This window comes from Pristiophorus japonicus, unplaced genomic scaffold (genome assembly GCF_044704955.1).
Source record: "Pristiophorus japonicus isolate sPriJap1 unplaced genomic scaffold, sPriJap1.hap1 HAP1_SCAFFOLD_33, whole genome shotgun sequence".
NCBI lineage: Eukaryota > Metazoa > Chordata > Chondrichthyes > Pristiophoridae > Pristiophorus > Pristiophorus japonicus.
In genome coordinates this window covers 11,443,686-11,462,657 of record NW_027253106.1, presented here as the reverse complement: position 1 = coordinate 11,462,657, position 18,972 = coordinate 11,443,686, and the positions used below count along the sequence as shown (strand labels likewise).

At 43.5% G+C, this 18,972-nt stretch overlaps 1 protein-coding gene across 1 annotated transcript in view; it reads left to right on the top strand.

The window, feature by feature from the left end:
• LOC139249601 (P2Y purinoceptor 3-like) overlaps positions 1–18,972 on the top strand; it is a 64,098-nt gene that overhangs the window by 27,814 nt on the left and 17,312 nt on the right. The window contains exons 6-7 of the mRNA XM_070872533.1: positions 3,975–4,045; positions 6,634–6,712. Of these exons, the coding sequence (XP_070728634.1) occupies positions 3,975–4,045; positions 6,634–6,712 (150 nt within the window). The remainder of the gene's footprint in view (positions 1–3,974; positions 4,046–6,633; positions 6,713–18,972) is intronic.

The window sequence follows — 18,972 nt, the reverse complement described above, 5'->3', positions numbered from 1 at the left end:
CGATCTCCATATCCTTTGATTTCCCCCTGAGACCAAAGATCTGTCTATCACTGCCTTGAATATACTCAAACGACTCAGTATCCACAGCTATCTGGTGTACGCAATGCGAAATATACATGTTCTTCTCAGTGAAGGAATTACTCCTCTTCTCTACCCAAAATTAACGATGGCTTATCCTGAAACCGTTCCTGAGTTAGAGGCTCCCCAGCCAAGTGAAACAATGTTTCAGCATCTACCCCATCGTTACCCCTCAGAATCGTATGCGTTTCAATGACCTCACTTCTCATGGTTATAATTTTCGGAGAGTTTAGGCCCAGTCTGCCCAATGGCACTTCATAAAACCATCTGATCACCGGAATAAATGCAGTTAACTTATTTGCCGTGCCTCTGTGGCAAGTATATTATTCTGCAGATAAGTAGACCAACTCTGCACAATTCTACGTGCTTAGCCTCAGCAACGTCCAGCACAACTGTGGCAACGCTTCCTTATTCTTGTACTCCAACTGTCTTGCAATAAAGGCCAACATGCCATTGTCTTCATTAATTCTTTGCTCTACGTGCACGCCAGATCGTTCTGCTTCCTGTGCAAGGACATCCTATTCTTCCCGAGCACAAACATTTAATAGTTTCAATTCAACTAAAAAATATTCTCTTTTTCTATTCTTCCTAACATAGTGAATAACGTCACATTCCCCCACATAATACTCCATCTATCAACGTATTGCCAACTCACTTAATCCATCTATATCTATTTGTGTCTATCTCACAGTTCAGTTTTCCATCCATCCATTTATCGTCAGCAAATTTGGATATATTGCACTCGCTCCGATCATCTAAGTCATTCGTAATGATTGTTCATAGCTGAGGCGCATGCAGTGCCTTGTGGCACCCGCCAAATTCAGTCTGCCAACCGGAAAATGACCCGTTTGACCCTACTCTTTATTTTCTGTCCGTTAATTAATCCACTACCCATGATAATACATCATGCCCAAACTCATGAGCACCAATCTTGCATAACATACTTTTGTGTGCAACCTCATTGAATGCATCATGGAACTCTACATATATGACATACAATGCTTCCACATAATATACCCTGCCAGTTTCATCCTCAGTAAACATTAATAAATTTGTTTAACATGATGTCCTTTTCGTAAAACCATGCTAACTCTGCCTACAAATATTCTCATTTTCATAGTAGCTTTTTATCACTTCCTTTATAAAGGATTCAAAGATTTTCTTAACAAGTGTCATCAGTTTAAATGGCGTTGAGTTCCTTATTTGCTCTCTCCATCCTTGCCTTAAAATTCATTGTGACTATTCTAAAAAATCTAGAGGATTTTGGGAGATCACACCGAATGCAGCCACTAACTTCGCAGTCATCTCTTTTAGAACGGTAGTATTTAGGCCATCATGTCCAGAGGATTTGATGGCTTTAATTCCCATTAGTTTCTCAAGTACCTCTACTTTGCTGATGGAAATTACAATAAGTTCATCATTCTTATTAGCCCCTTAGTTCCCTGCTATTTTCTGTGCGTGTTGTGTTCAATACTGGGAAGGCGATAGAAAGTATATTTGTTTGAAGTCTGCCATTTCATTATTCCCCATTATAACTTCTACTCCTCATGTTTACAACAATTTTTGCAACATTATAAGCCTCTCATTAAGTGTGATACTATCGGTCCCTTATTTAGTTTACCAGTGGTGGAGTTCTTACTTCGTAAAAAAATCTATATTCGTTTATCATTTCGGAATATTTCTTTAAATTGTTGTCTGTGGTTAGCTACCACCATACTTCTTAATCTAGTTTCGAAATCTACCAAAGTAAGCTCACCCATCAAACCTAGGGATCAAGCTACTTGACCTCGTTTGCATCAATCTACCTGTCGCAGAGGCATCTCTCCATGACATCATTGTTGGCAGTGACAGCCACACAATTATTGTGGAGACGAAGTCTCGTATTCACACTGAGGACATGCTCCATTGTTATGTAGCAATACTATGGCAATAATTGGGAGAGATGCAGAAACATTGTAGCAACTGAGAACTGGCCTTTCATGTGGCGTTGTGGATCATGAGCAGCAGTAGAATTGTATTCCACCACAATCTGTAAAGTCATTACCCTTGATGTCCCTCAATCTGCCATTAATATCAAGTCAAGCGACCAAACCTGCTTTATTGTGGAGTGTTGACGAGCGTACCAGCAAAATCACTTGGGCTATCTAAAAATGAGGAGCCTTTCAAGGGCAGCTGCAACACAGAACAACATGAAAGCAAGACAATCCTTGCATCATGCTATAGACCGATCTCAGCGACCCCACAACTAACGGACCAGATCAAAAGCTCTGCAGTCCTGCCACATTCAGTCTTCAAGGGTGGTGGTCGATTAAAACCTGACGGGAGGAGTAAAATTAACATCCTCAAGGATGGGGAAGCTCAGCACACAAGCACAACAGCAAGACGTTCGGACTGGATGAATCATATCGCCCTCCTCCTGAGGTACCACCATCTCAGAAGCCAGACATCAGCCAATTATCTTCATTCCACGTGAGAGCACGAAACGGCTGAGTGCACGCAATGCACGAAAAGTTATGGGCCAGAACAATGTCCCAGCTGTTGCCTTGAAGACTTGTGCTGCAGAACTCGCCGCAACGCTAGACAAGCTGTTCTAGTACAGCTGTAACTCTACCCGACAATTTGGAAAATCGTCCAGTTATCTCCTGTCCACAAAACACAGGGCAAATCCAATCCAGCCAATTGCCATCCCATCAATCTACTCTCAATCAGCCGTAAAGTTATGGAAGATGCCATCGACAGTGCTATAAAGCAGCTCTTACTAACCAATAACCTTCTCACGGATGCTCAATTTGAATTCCACAAGGACCACTCGTGCCTAGGCCTCTTTACACCATTGTTCCAAAAATGAATTCCAGAGGTGACGTGACACCAGGTCAAAATTTGACTGAGTATGGCATCAACAAATTCAAGTAATGTTCTCCTGTTATGTATGGAGAAAGAGTCAGACTAAACACTGTGAGCTCAACATAAAGTGTGACCTTAGTCTTTTATTACAGGTCTGCAGAGTGCCTCTCCAACCGGTGATGCCTTCATAAATACTAGTGCTCCCAAGGGATTGTGGGATCGCTTGGGACTGCAGGGGATGAGCCATCTGGTGGCTGTACAGAGTAAATTCAAGTTCACAAATATAACAACACTCCTCCCCAAAGTCAATAGTGTGACTATTTACAATGTGAGTCGATCATGGGAACATCTTCCCCTGGTTGTTCGTCTCGGTGTGAAAGCTGGTATTGTTGAATCATTTGTTGAACCCTCGATGTGCAGCTCGCCTTGCTGGGCTGCCTGCTGTATTGGGTCTTGCTGCGCTGCTGTGGATTATTGGTTCTGCTTCGTGGTCAACCGTGATGCCGTTTGCCGCTGGTGTGAATATTGGGAAATTAAAAAAGGTAGGCTCCAAGTTGGGTTCCTCAGGATAGTCCATAAATCTGAGTTTGATTTGGTCTGAGTGCTTCCGGTGAATGAGTCCATTTGAAAGTTTAACCCAAAAGTCCCTGCTCCCCTCTTTTGCAAAAACAGTGCCGGGAAGCCAATTGGGACGTTGCCCCTAAATCAATACAAATACAGGATCATCGATTTAAGTCTCGCATGACACATTTGCGTGATCATAGTATATACATTGTTGAAGCCGCCTGCTCTCTACATGTTCATGTAGATCAGGATTAACTAACGAGTGCCTTGTCTTAAGCGCAATTTTCATATGCCGTTCAGCAGCTGGGATCCCAGTGAGCAAGTGGGGTCTCGTGCGAAAGCTAAGCAGGACTCGGGATAGGTGAGTCTGCAGCGAGCCTTCAGTTACCCCCTTCAAGCCTTGCTTCATAGTTTGTACTGCTCTCTCTGCCTGATCATTGGACGCTGGTTTAAATGGAGCAGATGTGACATGTTTGATCCCGTTGCAGGTCATGAATTCTTTGCAATCAGCACTGGAAGAACATGGCCGGTTGTCATTCACCAGGACATCAGATAATCCGTGAGTGGTAAATATGGCCTGCACGCTTTCTGTTGTGGCACCTGACGTGCTAGCCGAAATTATCTCACGTTTAATCCACTTGGAATAATCGTCTACAACCACAAGGAACATTTTATCCAAAAACCGGCCTGCATATTCAGCGTGTACCCGAGGCCACGGTTTGGAGCGGCAAGACCATAAAGGTAGCGGAGCCTCCCTGGTACATTGCTTAACTGAGAGCATGTATTCCATCTGTGAACGCTGGCCTCTAAGTCCACATCGCTACTGGGCCGCCACACGTGGGACCTGGCTATCACTTTCATAATTTCGATGCCTGGGTGTGCATTGTGGAGGTCGTTGATGAAGGTGTCTCTGCCCTTCTTGGGGACCACCACTCGATTGCAGAACAGAAAGCAGTCTGTATGTATAGACATTCGATCGTTGCACCGCCGGAACGGCTTAATCTTTTCCTCTCTTCCTGTATGTCCACTGGGACACTGCACCAACTCCCGTGAAGCACAACGCTTGTGATTAGAGAGAATAAGGGATACTGGCTTGTCCAGGTTTTGATCTGCCAGGTAGTGACGGGTGATTGCTCACTCTCAAATGCTTCCATAACCATGGCTAGATCTGTGGGAGGCGCTATTTCCACCCCGATGGTGGGGAATGGCAGCCTACTGAGAGCATCGGTGCAGTTTTCTGTGCCTGGCTTGTGGCAGATGGCGTAGTTGTATGCGGACAACGTGGACGCCCATCTCTTGATGCGAGCCGATGCTTTGGTGTTTATTCCTTTACTGTCGTAAAAAAAAGGGATATGAGTGGCCTATGGTCAGTTTTCAATTAAAATTTAAGCAGCAACAGGTATTGATCATTTTCTTTACCCCATAGACAAACGCTAACGTTTCTTTCTCAATCATGCTGTAGGCTGTCTCAGCCTTAGAGAGACTCCTGGATGCATTGGCAACTGGTTGCAGTTTCCCAGAATCATTCGCTTGTTGCAATCCACACGTAGCGCCATATGACGACGCATCACATGCAAGTACCAAACGCTTATATGGATCATACAGCACAAGCAATTCGTTTAGAGCAGAACAATTTTCTCGCTTTTACAAAGGCATTTTCTTGGCTTTTGCCCCAAAGCCATCCGTCCCCTTTTCATAGCAAAACGTGCAGTGGTTCTAACAGTATGCTAAGACCCAGTAAGAAGTAACCAAAGTAGTTCAGGAGTGCCAGAAAAGACCGCAGCTGCATCATGTTCTCTGGCCTCGGTGCTTTCTCAATTGCCTCTGTCTTCGCGTTGATGGGCCTGATGCCGTCCGCAGCAATCCGCCTTCCCAAGAAATCCACTTCCGGCACCAGGAATCCGCACTTCGAGCGTTTTTACTGAGCCCCAAGCGGTTGATTCGACTAAGAAGCTCATCCAGGTGCAACAGATGCTCGACTCGATTCCGGCTTGCGAACAAGATGTCGTCCTGGAAGACCACGGTGTGCCAGACGGACCTCGATAAGCTTTGTATGTTTCTCTAGAATATTGCCGCCACTGACCGGATTCTAAACGAGCATCTCATATAAACAAAAATACATTTGTGCATGTTGATGCAGGTGAGTGTATTCAATGATTCCTCCAGTTCCCGCATTATGTAGGCTGAAGTCAGATCCTGCTTCGTGAAGGTCTTTCCTCCCACCAGCGCTGCAAAGAGGTCATCGGCCTTTGGTTGTGGGTATTGGTAGTGCAGGGAGAAACGATTGATAGGTACTTTTAACCACCACAGATTCTGATGGTGTCCTCTCCCTTGAGGAAAGGAATGACCGGAATGGCCCACTCGTTGAACTCGATCGGTGAAATGATGCCCTTCTCGGCAGCCAGTCTAGCTTGGTCTCTACACTTTCTCTCATCATGTATGGTACTGCTCTCGTCTTGTGATGGATGAGTCGAGCCCCACGAATTAGGTGGATCTGCGCTTTTGCTCCTTAAAATTTCTCGATGCCTGGTTCGCACAGCAAAGGACATTTGTTTGAGACCTGGGGATACAAAGTGTAGACAACGGACGAGAGCGCCTGGACGTGGTCCCAGTTGCATCATTTCTTTCCGAGGCCAGCTCCTGCGAGCAGCGTGCGACCATCGCCCGGTACCAACCAGAGTGGTAGCTTGTGCACTGCTCCATTGTCAGAGACCTTTACGGTAGCACAGCCGATTACAGGAATCAGTTATTCTGTGTAAGCTCTAAGTGTCGTGCTAACTGGAGTTAAGACTAGCCTTGAGGCCTTTCTGCACCACAATATATCGAAAGTATTTTTGCCCATGATAGACTCTCTCTGCCCGTGTCCAGCTCCATTGACACCGGGAGTCCAATTAGTTCAACATTCATTATTATGTGCGGACAATTCGTGGTGAATGTGTGCAACCCATGTAACTCTGCCTACTCATTCTGAGGCTCCGATTCATCATGATCCTCCATGGAACTGTCCTCCTCTGCAACAGGTGGTTTGCAGGTTTAGCAGGAGTTGCGGCTCGCCTGCACACTCGTTGGATGTGTCCCATTGTCCAACAGCACTTGCAAACGTACGCTGTGACTTGGCATGAATGGTAACGATTATCACCCCCACAGCGCCAACAAGTTGTTAATGGCTTTGCATTCATCACGTTTGATCGTGGACCCTGAGACATCTGCGGACGTGCAGCTGCAGGTATGTGTGACCTGCCCTGTACTTTACCATTCGAAAACAACGTTACTTTGTTCGATGTATTGTAGCAGCACGTGTGTGCTGAGATATTCGCTTCGTATTGTCATTGGTGACAATGAACGTCTGGGCTATCACTGTGGCCTCACTCAATGTTGGGGTCTCTACAGTCAAAACTTTGCGAAGTATGATTTCGTGGACAATGTCAATTACCAAGCATTTGCTCCAAATGACCTTCAAATTCGCTGTGGCCTACAAGGCATCTTAACTCGGTGAGATAACTCGCCACTTCCTGGACTTCAGAACTCTTCTAGGTGTAGAACCGGTATCTCACCATCAGAATGCCTTCCTTCGGAATCAAATGCTCTCGGAGCAATGTGCACAAATCGTCCTATGATTTCTCCCTGCGTTTCGCTGGAGTGAGAACATTCCTCATGAGGCTTTACGTTGTTGCCCAACAGATGGTGAGGAGGATCGCCCTTCATTTGGCAGCGTTCTCTTCCCCATCTAGCTCGTTGTCAACAAAGTATTGGTCGAGTCGCTCCACAAATGTTTCCCATTCATTCCCCTCCGAGAATTTCTCCAGGATGCCCACTGTTCTCTGTATCTTTATGTTCACGATCTGTATCTCGTCGGCAGTTGCTATGTATGGAGAAAGATTCAGACTGAACACTGTTAGCTCAACGTAAAGGGTGACCTTAAACTTTTATTGCTGCTCTCTAGATTGCCACTCCAATTCTGAGGCCTCCATAAATACCTGTGCTCCGAAGGGATTATGGGATCCCTTGGGACTCCAGGGGATGAGCCCCCTGTTGGCTGTACAGAGTAAATCCAAGTTCACATATATAACATTTCCCATGACTAGTGTCATACCTAGTACAAAGGAAGATGTGTGTGGTTGTTGGAGGTCAATCATGCGAGCCACAGGGGATTGTTAAAGGAGTTCCTCAGGGCAGTACCGAGGCCAAACCAACTTCAGTTGCTTCATAGATCACCTTTCCTCCATCAGAAGGTCAGAATTATGGATGTTCTCTGATTATTGTCAGCGTTCAGTTCCAATAGCAATTCTTCACACAATGAATTGGTCCATGCCCACATGCAACATGTCCTTGACGACATTCAGCCGTGGGCTGATAAGTGGCATGTAACATTAATGCCAGTCTAGTGCCAGACAACGACTATCTCCAAAATACCGCCCCTGGCAATTCAACGGTATTACCATCACTGAATCTGCCACCTTCAACATCTTGTTGTTAACAATGACCAGAAACTTAACTGGATCTGCCATATACATACTGTGGAAACGAAAGTGTTTCACAGGCTATGTATTCTATGGAGTGCTTCACACCTCTCGGACTCTCCAAAGCCTATCCAACTTCTGCAAACCACACAATAGGAGTGTAATGGAATTATTTCCACTTGCCTGGATGAGTGCTGCTCCCACAACATTCAAGAAGCGCGGTAACCTGCAGCACAAAGCAGCCTTCTTGATTTTCACCCCATCCGCCATATTCAACATTCAGTCATTTGACCACCGGAGCTCCATGTCTGCAGTGCTTAACCCTCAGGTCATTAACTGGCTGCCTCTACCTTCTCCTTTAATATGCAGTTAGAAAACACCATCTAAACTCGAGTTTTCGGTTATTCTCTGCTGTATTAAAGATTATCTCAGAGCTTTGTGAAGCACATTGCAAATTTCTCTACCTTAAGGCGCTATATAAATTGGTGTTGCTACTAGCGTTTTGGTACTAATATGCGAGATTTTCTCTTTGCCCTCCTGTTGCAGTACCTAATATAGAAACATAGAAACATAGAAATTTACAGCGCAGAAGCAGGCCACTTTGGCCCATCCTGTCTGCTCCGGCCGACAAAGAGCCGCTCGACCCTTGGTCAGCAGCCCTGAAGGTTACATATAAACCTATGAACATTGGTGGAAAAGTAAAGCGCACCGACCAGAACTAGGCCGCCACGCAACTGAGACACCCCTCACACTGAAACATTCGACACTCCACATCAACTGGAGCCATTTGATCTCCTGGGAGAGGAATAAAACTTAGAACCGGGGCCAATTTGGTGGAAGACATCTGGGAGAATAGTTCAACGTCCCGTCCAGGTGATCGAAACTAGTCCACGAGATCACCGTGGCCATATTCGATTACCTGCAGTACTTACCATTATATCTGCGCAAGCCTTCATGTTGCCGCCTTACTGGAGCAGTGCTGACGATTACATCATCCTTAATTTATCCGAGTGATGTTCATCTTGCGATAACATACTTGGCACTGACCATACTATAACTTATATGGTAGTGAAGCTACTTTTGCATTCGTCATTGTTACCTTACGGAAATATAGAATTGGAGGTGATCTCATACTTGTGACGTAACTTTCCCAGAACTGCTGTGTACATCACTCATGTAAATAATAATGAGGTTGCACTGCCTAGCAGCGTTGATTGTGATCTCACAGTACTACCGATAACTTGCTGTATGTAGTGACGCGGTCTTGCAGTACAGGTTTCGGCAATAATCTTGCAGCACTGATTGTAACTCAAATGTTCAGTATTGCCGTTGGCCTTAATTCGGCACTGATGGAAGTGACACAGTTCGAAAAAAGATCATCCCAGTTCAACACTTCAACGCCCGTCTATCTTGGGCAGGTGTGTTCAAAAGTTCATCAATGGACTTTACATAATAATCTATCATCTACTGACACAATGAAATGTTCTACGTTGAGCACAGTAATCTGTGTTTTTACTTCTGTCGAGTTCTCCCCAACACCGGATTTGTCAGAGACATTTACGGATTTAGTTTTTGAATGTTAGTTTTTTGGTTTCTTCCTTATTTCTTCAGTGTCTTTTTTAACTAATGCTCTATTAATTCAAGTTATCTCTCAGAAGTTTTAGCGTGGAATATCATGCATTTTCATCGTTGGGCCTTAAGCATCGCCGGAGCAGAGAGTGTAAGCGAATATCGAGTAGGGGAGATCGCAAGCCCGAACCAGAGTCCAATAGATTTATCTTCCATTAAAAGAAGGAAATTCAGTGGCCTTCAAAATCAGTGCGCCAGTCACCCTCCTGATTTCTACATTTGCAGATCAATCCGGCGAAGCATTACACCAAGGAGGTAAAGTCAAAAATCAGCACTACGGCATCAACACTGCTCAATATTTGTAGGTGACTGCTCAAAATGTTAAATTGTATTGCTTGTTACACTCGGCTGCACATAATAGTTCGGAGGGGCAAGTTCGCAGAATTAACTGGAGATCAGCAACAGAAGACAAGCCTTTCCATGCTCAATTCTGCCAGAGTAAACCGATAAAACAAAGTTGTTGCTCCAAATGATAATCCAGTTCCTAAAGATTCAATACGCATGTATATGTTTCGAACACTGCAGAGCAGTATCATGGACCCATACCTTCCATGATTGAAAGATTACATTCACTCAGTGATCAAGTACACAGATGACGACTGATGAATTCAGCCTGGCCGGGTCATAAACTGGGGCCGGGGACTAGTGAAACGTATTAGTCAACACAGTCTGTCGACCAGGGGAGAGAAAAAGGGGAGGATGGAGTTCGTAGTAGATCTGAGGGAAATGGTATTAAGGTTCCGTATAAATGGCTCTATGCATTGGCCACTGAGTAGAAATCGTCTGACTGTAACTTTCAGTGATATTAATGGAAAGACAAATGCTGCACGGATTATAACAGAGCCGATGGATTGAAGTTTCATTTTGTATTGGGAACAATGTGTTAATTAAATTCAAAAGCAGATGTGACTGGGACTGATGAGTACAGCCATAAAAAAAAAACATTTCTGCAAAATTAATAATAGGATTTTTCAAAATGTATTCCATGAGTTAGCAATTCTGAAAATAATAATTAACACCGCTCATATATCGGCAGAATTGTATAGAAATATTTAAGTTAGGTACAACAATGGAGCTGCACGACTGGTGTTATCACAGGTGTCCCAGCAGTCGGTGCATCACCAGTGCTGCGAACGTAATGTAAGTATTGTATCGCTGCAGCAGGAGAATTGCTACAAAATTAGGATCAGCACCAGTAGGTATAGTATCAGTGATACAAATGAACAACAGAAGGTCGACCATCTGTGCAACAAAAGTAGAGTAACAGCAGTATCGCAGATGTAGGTCCATCATCAGTGCAACAAAAGTCGTGTCAGAACTACCATCGGTAAACCACCATAAGAGACGGGGAGAATCCATGCATATTTTCTGAAAGACCTCTAACATAACTCGTAGAGAGGTACGTTATCAGAAAGGTGTTGTTTTAACCGACATTGTATCGACTAAGTGATTCACAGGTAATACAGAAAATGAGCATGCTCAGAAACAGATCCAATCCAACAGGCAGAATACATTTTCTAAGAATGGCGAATCGAATAATTGGCGCTGTGGATAGGGCTTTAAACTAAAAGGGCATGAGGGGTGAGTTATAGAGAAATTTAGAAATCTGGAGAGTAGTCAAGGCAAAGGAGCAATGTAGCGATTTCGGTAACAATAAATTGAATGTGCAGAAAGAGACAGAGAGTTTAACGGTAAAAGTGCATCATTGAATACGATTAAATCAGGGAATTATGATAAAACTATTAAAATTGAAGATTCTTTATCTGAATGCAAGATGTCTTCATAACTCTGTCAAAAAAAGTAACGGCTCGAATAGAGATAAATGGATTTGATCTAATCATCATGACAGCGACCTGGCTGCACGGTTAGCAAGGTTTTGAAATATTCCAATATAGTTGAGTTTTAAAAATACAGTCAGAATGGAAAAAGAGAGGGAATATAATCGATAATTCAATGAATTAAGGACAGTCGCGAGAAAGGATATTAGCTCGGAAAAATAGAAAGTTAGAATCAGCGTGGGTAGTGTTAAGAAAAAACAAGGTCAGAAATCACTGTAGCAAGTAGTTTATTGGAAACCTAACAGTAGCTACATCGTGGATCGAGTATTAATCAGAAAACAATATTTGCCTGTCACAAACATAATACAACAATTGCGGAGAAATTTAATCTTCATATAGAATGGAGAATGGAAATTGACAAAGGTAACCTGGAGGACAACTAATTCAGAAATGCTTTCATGACAGATTACAATAACAATATTTCTTGGAAACAACCAGGGAACATGAACTTGTGTTGTGTAATGACACAGGGTTAATTAAAAATCAGGTAGTAAAGCATCCTCTGGGGAAGATCGACCATCATATGAGAGAATGTCGCGTTGATATCAGAGTGAAACACTTAAGTACGAAACTAGAGGCTTAAACGTAATTAAAGAAAATTGCATACGTATGAGGGGCGAGCTGGCTTAGGTAGATTTAGAAACTAGATTAAGAAGTATGATGGTAGATAACTAGTGGCAAACTGTTCAAGAAAAATGTCCAAAATTGTCAAAGAATATAAATTTTATTGAGAACTAAAAACTCCATCCGTCGCTAACTAAATAATTTAACTATAGTATCACACTTATGAGTGGCATATAATAATGCAAAAGAAATAGTAAACATGACGAATAGGAGACATTTAGAATCTCTCAAAGGATGACTAACAAGTTAAAAAAATGGAGAAAATTGTCATCATATGCAGTGCTTTGGAATCGAGGAACAATTGCTTCCACACTAAAAGTGAGTTCTCAGGAGGTTGTATAGTACAATGCGGGAACTACAGTCTCTGTCATGTAGGGCAGACAGTGGTTGAATGAAAAGGTGGGTGGGGAGCTTGGTTTACCGCACGCTCCTTCTGTTGTCTGTGTTTGTTTACTGCATGCGCTCGGCGATGAGACTCGATATGTTCAGCGCCCCCCGGATGCTCTTCTTCCACCTAGGCTAGTTTTGCACCAGGGCTTCCCACGTGTCGGGAGGAATGATGCACTTGATCAATCAGGCTTTGATGGTGTCCTTGAAACGAGTCCACTGCCCACCTGGAGCTCGCTTGCCGTGTATGAGTTTCGGATAGCGAATGCTAGCTTAAAGAGACTGGTGTCGGGGTTTCGCAAGATGTGACCCGCCCAACGTAGCTGATCGAGAGTGGTCAGTGCTTCGATGCTCGAAATGTTGGCCTGAGCGAGAACACTGACGTTGGTGCCTCTATCCTCCCAGTGGATTTGCAGCATTTTGTGGAAGCAGTGTTGGTGCTACTTCTACAGCGCTTTGAGATGTCTGCTTTATATGGTTCACATCTCTGAGCCAAATAGGAGGCGGACATCACTACTGTCCAGTAGACCATAAGCTTGGTGCTAGGTTGAGTTCTTGGTCTTCAAACATTCTCTTCCTCAGCCTTCCGAAGGCTGTTCTGGCACACTGGAGACTGTGTTGGTCCTCAATATCGAGCAGGCTCCCGAGGTATGGAAAATGGTCCACGTTGTCCAAGGCCGTGCTGTGGATTTTGAAGACGGGGGGCACTGCGAGGTCAGGTAGCAATATAAGAATTAACAATGCCAGCAATATTTAAAAAACGATTGTAATAACTATTGCAGTTATGTGAAAAGGTAGACCATAGCAAAAGTTATCCAAGACAGGAGGAACTGAGTTGTGGAATAATGGATTTGAAGAGACTTTAATTTTTTTTTAATCTAACTTCACTCTATAGGACACAAAATGCTAAGTAAAATAGTGGTGAACTGAGGGGCTATTAAGAGTCATAAACGTAAAGTAATTTCGATCAATAGAATAAAAAGCACTTGAGAAACTAATGCGACTAAAGCAAACAAATCCACTCGATATGATGGCCTACATCCTAAGGTTCGATAACAGGTGGTTGTGGAGGAGTTTGATGTGATCAACCATAATTCCCTAGACTGTAGAATGGTCCAAACGGATTGTAAGGTGGCAAACGTACCCAATATCCAAGCAAGGATAGAGAGAGGCAACCGGAACTGCAGACAAAGTAGCCTGATGGCAGGTGTTGGGAAAGGTTGCAATCCATTATAAAGGAAGTGTCAAAATGTTACTGAAAAAATAAAATTAGAATTAGTTAGAATTTGCATTGTGTTATGAAAGGGATATCATGGTCAACAAATTGGATAGATTTTATTGAGAAAGTAAATGGCAGTCATGATAACGTGGAATCAGTGTATTTAACATATTTAGATTTCAAAAATGCATTCGATAAGGTGCCACACTAAATTGATGTTATGGAAGATTGTTGCTCTGAATTTGGGCAAATGTATTAGCATAAATAGCGGGTTGGTTAACAGACAGAAAACAGAGAGTAAGGACAAACAGGTAATTATCAGGTTGGCTATCTGAAACTAATGGAATGCCGCAAACGCCACTGTTTACACCGCAGCTATTAACAATGATTAATAACTATAAGATGATTGGACGTCGTGCAATATATCCAAGTTTGCTGATGATAAAAATCAAGATGGAAAATTAAACCATGAGCAGAACACAAAGAGACTGCAAAGGAATATAGATTCATTAAGCGAGTAGACAATAAGTTGGCAGATGGAATATGACGTAGGGAAATTTGACGTTATGAACTTTGGTAGGAAGGAAAGAAGAACAGATTAATTTTATATGATTAGAAACAATTAAGTATTGATGTTTAGCGTGATATGCGTGTCCTCGTAAAGCAATCAGAGACAGCTGGCATGTAGGTAGAGTAAACAATTCAGAAAGGAAATGTCATGTTGACCTTTATTGCAAGAGCGTTGAGTACAGGAGTAAAGCAGTTTTTCTACAATTGTACAGGACCTTGCAGAAGCCACACCTGGATAACGGTGCACAATTTTTGCCTCATTATATTTATAAGGATATTCTTGCATCAGTGTAGGAGCAAAAAGGATTATCAGATTGATTGCTGGGATGAGAGGATAGTCCTCTGAGGAGAGATTGTGCAGATTGTGCATATACACCCAAGAGTTTAAAAGCTTGAGAGTTGCTTTCATTGAAAATATAAGCTTTTGAGGCGGGATGATAGGGTCGATGCTGAAAAGTTGTTTCGTATACCTGTAGATTCTCTAACTGAGGGCATTGACTCAGGATAAGGGGGCGGCCATTTGACACTAAAATGAGGAGGAATTTCTTCACTCAGAGAATTGTCAATAATTGGAATTCTCTACAGCTCTCGATGCTGCATAGTTGAATATATTCAAGGCTGAGGCAACAACCTGACATCGTTCCACTCACAGAATCATATATTTCAGTCAATGCCATAGAGATCTCGATCACATTACCTCGATGTTTACTGTCCCGCAGGCAAGACAAACCAACAAGGTATGGCGGGACACGGCTATAGTCAGGGGTGAGTAGCTTTCGGTGTCCTCAAAATGGAATCTGGACCCCATGAATTATTATGCCTTCAGGTCAAGCAATGGCAAGGAAACATCCTGCAGATTACCACCATCTTAGAAATGTGGTACCTAAAACGATGAAGCATTTACAAACATCCATAACCCGAGGTGGCGAGTGGATTATCCATCGAGCCAACTGCTGAGGTCCCACGATCAGAGAAGCCAGACTTGAGACAATTCAATGCAATCCATGTGATATCAAAAAATGACCGAGCACACTGCCTACAGCACATGCTGTGGGCAGTGACAAAATGTCTGATTTGTGCTGTGGTGTGTTGATCCAGAACTGGCTGCGCCACGAGCCAAGCTGTACCCGCACAGCTACAACACAGTCATCTATCCTACAATGTGGAGAACTGCCGAGGTATATCCTGTCCACAGAAAGCAGGACAAATCCAAAACTTCGAAATACTGCTCCATCTGTCCACTCTCAACCATTAGTAAAGTGATGGCAGATGTTGAAGACAATGCCATCAAGCGGCATTGAGCCAAAATCAAAATCAAAAGTTTTAACATGCGGCACTTCGTCACGAATATTTTGCTCACCGATGCCCAGTTTGGATTGCGCCAGGCTACAGCCTTGGTCCAAACGTCGTAAAAAGAGCGCAATTTCAGAAGAAAGGTAAGAGTGACGGCCCTTGACATTAAGGCAGCAAATCATCGAGTATTGCAATAAGGTGCCCGCGTAAAAGTGAAGTCAACGAGACTCAGGTTAATACTCTCCACTGGATGGAGTCATCCCTGCAAGAAAAGAAGATGGTTGTGATGGATACAGGTCAATATTCCCAGCACCAGGACATATGTGCAGGAGTTCTTCAGGGCCGTGTGCAAGGCCTAACCATCTTCAGCTGCTTCGTCAATGAGCTTCCCTCCATCATCAGGTCAGAACTGGAGATGTTTTCTGAAGAATGCAATGTTCAGTGGCATTCGCAACACCTCAGCTGAGAGAGCAGTCCAAGCCAGCATGCAGCACCTGGATGACATTCAGTCATGGGCTGATAAGTGGCAAGTTCCATTCTCTCCACACCTGTGCCAGTCAATCCAAACCTATAACAAGCTAGATTCTAAAGCCGACATTCGATATTCAATCACATTATTATCATCAAATCCCCTACAATCCTCGAGATCAACGTAGACCAGAAACATAACAAGACCAGCCACAAAAATATTGTGGCACCAAGAAAAGGTCAGAGGCTGCAGATTCTGCGATGTGTGTCTGAACTCCTGACTCTGCAAAAACTTTCCACCGTATATTGAGTCCAACTCAGGATTATGATGGAGTACTCTACAATTGCCTGATGAGAGCAGCTCCAAGAAAACGCAAGAAGCTCGAAACGATCCAGGACAAAGCAACCCATCCAGCAGTTTAAACATTCACTTCCTCAACCAGTGACGTGCAGGAGCTGCAGAGTGCACCATCGACAAGATGTATTGCAACAACTCGAACGGCTTCTTCCCAAACCCGTGAGCTCCACCGCCTCGAAGAACAAGGGCAGCAGGCAAAAGAGAACATCATTACCTGCAAGTAGATTGATGTTCCTTCATCGTCGCTGGGACAAAAACCTGGAACTCCCTCCCAAACCGAATTCTGGTAGCCACTTCATCACACAGACTGCAACATTTCAAGAAGACGTCTCACTTCCATTTTCACAAAGGCAATCACGGATGTATAATAAATTCTGGCATTGCCGTTGATGCCCAAATCCCATGAATGAATAATTTTTAAAAATTATCTTATTGAATAGCAGAGCACGCACCAAGGGCCACATAGACTACACCTGCCCCTAATTATTAATTCTTACTGCAAGACTGACTGTCCTGGAGGATTTAAGACACTAGGACTTGGTCAAGGCCATGGTCAAGTCGTGTATTGCAAGGATAGCTGCCTTCACTATTCCTGTGGGAAGTCGGTCAGAACCAGTACTCGAGACAGTTTGTAAAGAATGCTCTGACACTTTCCAATAATACATTCAAAAATTTTGCACATCCGGATAAGTTTGAGGTGATGCATTATGGGAGTTCTAACAATGCAAGTCAATACACATTAAATGGTACGAAACTCAAAACTGCAGACGTAAAACCGGATCTTTGATTGCAGGTCCACAGATCCGTTAAGGTAGCAGGCCAGGCAGATATGTTTGTTAAGAAGACATGAATAATACTTGTCTTTATTAGTCGAGGCATGGAATACAAGAGCATGGAATACAAAAGCATGGACGTTATGATTGAACTTTATAAAATACTGTTTAAGCCGCACTGGAGTACTGCTTGCAGTTCTGGTCGCCACATTACAGGAGATTTATGATTGCAGTCGAATAGGTGAAGAGGAGATTTACAAGAATATTGCCTGGACTAGACAATTTTGGTTATGAGAAAAGATTGGAGATCATAGATCTGTTTAAGTTGGAACAGATGAGGCTGAGGGTAGAACTATTTCAGTTGTACAAAATTAAGAGTGGCCTGGATAGAATGGATAGGAAGGAATTTTTTCCTTTGGCAGAGTGGTCAACAGCCAGCTTGCATAGATTTAAATAAATTTCGGGGAGAGTTAGTTTGGATATGAGGGGAAATATATTTTACCAGAATGTGGCTGGGTTCTGAAACTCATTTACCAATAGGGTTCTGGAGGCTGATATCCTCACCACATTTAAAAAAACATTGGAAGTATATTTGAAGTGCCTTAATCGACAGGGATTGGGACCAATAGCTGGAAAGTGGGATTTGGCTGGAGAGCGCTTTTACGGCCTGTCTGGACACCATTGGCCGAAATGGTCTCCTTCCATGCTGTAAATTTCTAGGATTTCATGATTCCATGATCGGAGTGCTGCTACAGTAATGGAGGATTGCAAATATTGCACCGAGAACGAAAAATGGGGGAGAGATAACCCAGCAAACTAAAGTCCTGTCAGCGTAATTTCGTGTGGAAACGTTTAGAGACAAAAATCAGACAGAAACGTTCGTAGCTCTTGGATCATGTGCGTTGTTGAATGAAAACCAGCACGACTTTGTTAATGGGAAATCTTGGCTGACGTGAAAGAGGGGAAAGAGTGTAGTGCAACAAAAGTTGCAGATGATACAAAGATGAGTGGTAAACCGGGTTTGTATATTGGACACAGGGAGGCTTCAAAGAGATTTAGAAAGGTTCAGATTTGGCAGATGGAATAATATGTCGGAAAATGTGAGGTCATCCACCTTGGAAAAAAGATACAGTAAAAGTGAATATTATTTGAATGGGGAGAAATTACAACATGCTGCAGTGCAGAGGGACCTGGGCGTCCTTGTGCACCAATCCCAAAAAGTTAGGTTGCAGGTGCAACAGGGAATCAGGAAGGCGAATGGAATGTTGGCCTTCATTGTGAGAGGGATGGAGTACAAAAGCAGGGAGGTCCTGCTGCTACTGTTCAGGGTATTGGTGGGGCCGCACCTGGAGTACTGCGTGCAGTTTTGGTCACCTTAGATAAGGAAGGATACACTAGCTTTGGCGGGGTTACAGAGACGATTCGCTAGGCTGATGCTGGAGGTGAGGGGATTAACTTATGATGATAGATTGAGTAGACTGGGTCTTTATTCGTTGGAGTTCAGAAGGATGAGGGGTGATTTTATCGAAATATTTGAAATAATGAAAGGTATAGACAAGATAGAGGCAGAGAGGTTGTTTCCACTGGTGTTGAGCCTAGAATTAGGGGGCACAGCCTCAAAATACGGGGGAGCCAATTTAAAACCGAGTTGAGAAGGAATTTCTTCCTCCAGAGCATTGCAAATCTGTAGAATTCTCTGCCCAGGGAAGCAGTTGGGGCTAGCTCATTGAATGTATTCAAATCACAGATAGGTATATTTTTAACCAATAAGGGAATTAAGGGTTATGGATAGTGAGCGGGTAAGTGGAGCTGAGTCCATGGCCAGAGCCACATGATCTTGTTGAGTGGCAGAACATGCTCGAGGGGC